Genomic DNA, 935 nt, shown 5'->3' on the forward strand with positions numbered 1-935 from the left:
CCGGTGTGCGCCCCGCGGGGGTACGCGTGGTGCCGGGCCGGGAGCGCGGCGGGGCAGCTCCTGCAAAAACCCGCGCGCTTTCGGGGTGGGCTGAGGGGCGGCTGCAGGCTGGCACCGCAGGGGGAAGGTGCTGCCTTTACCGCGAAGTCTGCACTCCTGCATGAGGAAAAAAAGTAGTATGGCTTGATTTAATTCCCCAGAGCCGGGAGGGTAGAAGTTTTGTGCGGATTTTAATTTTCAAACCGGATTTGCAAATTGTGTTTCCCTCTATCAGTTTATAATACTTTTTTTCCTTTTTCTTTCGTATTTTAAGAAGAAGCACTTGGTGAGGAATCCAGAAGGCTTACCAGAGAACAGCTATTTACAGTGGCTGCGACAGCTTCTATAAACTTCAGTTCAATGATATGTTATTCAATCCTGGGACCCTTTTTCCCTTCAGAGGTAAACGAACAATTTAGGCAGCTACTTTTTAGATTAGTTTTTGCATGTTGAAACTTTTAAAAGGGTCTTGAACACTGTGGGACCTTTATAGCTGTCTGTAAGCTCTGCGTTAGACTTTTCAGTTGTGGGAATTCATAGTGATAGCCTGATGCTGGCTAAAATAGGTTAGAGTGTGTGAACAGTGACCTGTGTCCTGTCCATGGACTAATTTCATCTTTCCTGTGGCTGCAGGGGAGACAGCAAACTAATGATGAGATAGAAGTTGAAATGGATGCTTGGAGAAGTGAAATAGTTTTTTGCCCAGTGTTGCATAGCAGCTTGGTAGTAGAGATGAGATTAAAACTCTGCCCGTGTCCTGACTTGCATTTCAGTGCCTTAAATCACTCAATGACTTTTTATTTATAGCTACCTCTCTGTTAACTCATGCTGGGCCATTGTGCACTGTGTTAAACTTCCTGACCTAGCAACTGGGGGGGGGGGGGGGGGGTGATTTT

The 935-nt window shown here is 46.7% G+C and overlaps 1 protein-coding gene across 2 annotated transcripts in view; it reads left to right on the forward strand.

Moving 5' to 3' along the window:
* Window positions 1-317: 317 nt before the first annotated feature.
* Window positions 318-935, forward strand: part of SLC18B1 (solute carrier family 18 member B1) — a 19,148-nt gene continuing 18,530 nt past the window's right edge. For both annotated transcript variants that reach the window (XM_019472644.1, XM_009281512.2), the window contains exon 1: window positions 318-441. In XM_019472644.1, the coding sequence (XP_019328189.1) occupies window positions 400-441 (42 nt within the window). In that variant the 5' untranslated portion in view covers window positions 318-399. The remainder of the gene's footprint in view (window positions 442-935) is intronic.

Source organism: Aptenodytes forsteri, unplaced genomic scaffold, assembly GCF_000699145.1.
Source record: "Aptenodytes forsteri isolate BGI_AS27 unplaced genomic scaffold, ASM69914v1 Scaffold82, whole genome shotgun sequence".
NCBI lineage: Eukaryota > Metazoa > Chordata > Aves > Sphenisciformes > Spheniscidae > Aptenodytes > Aptenodytes forsteri.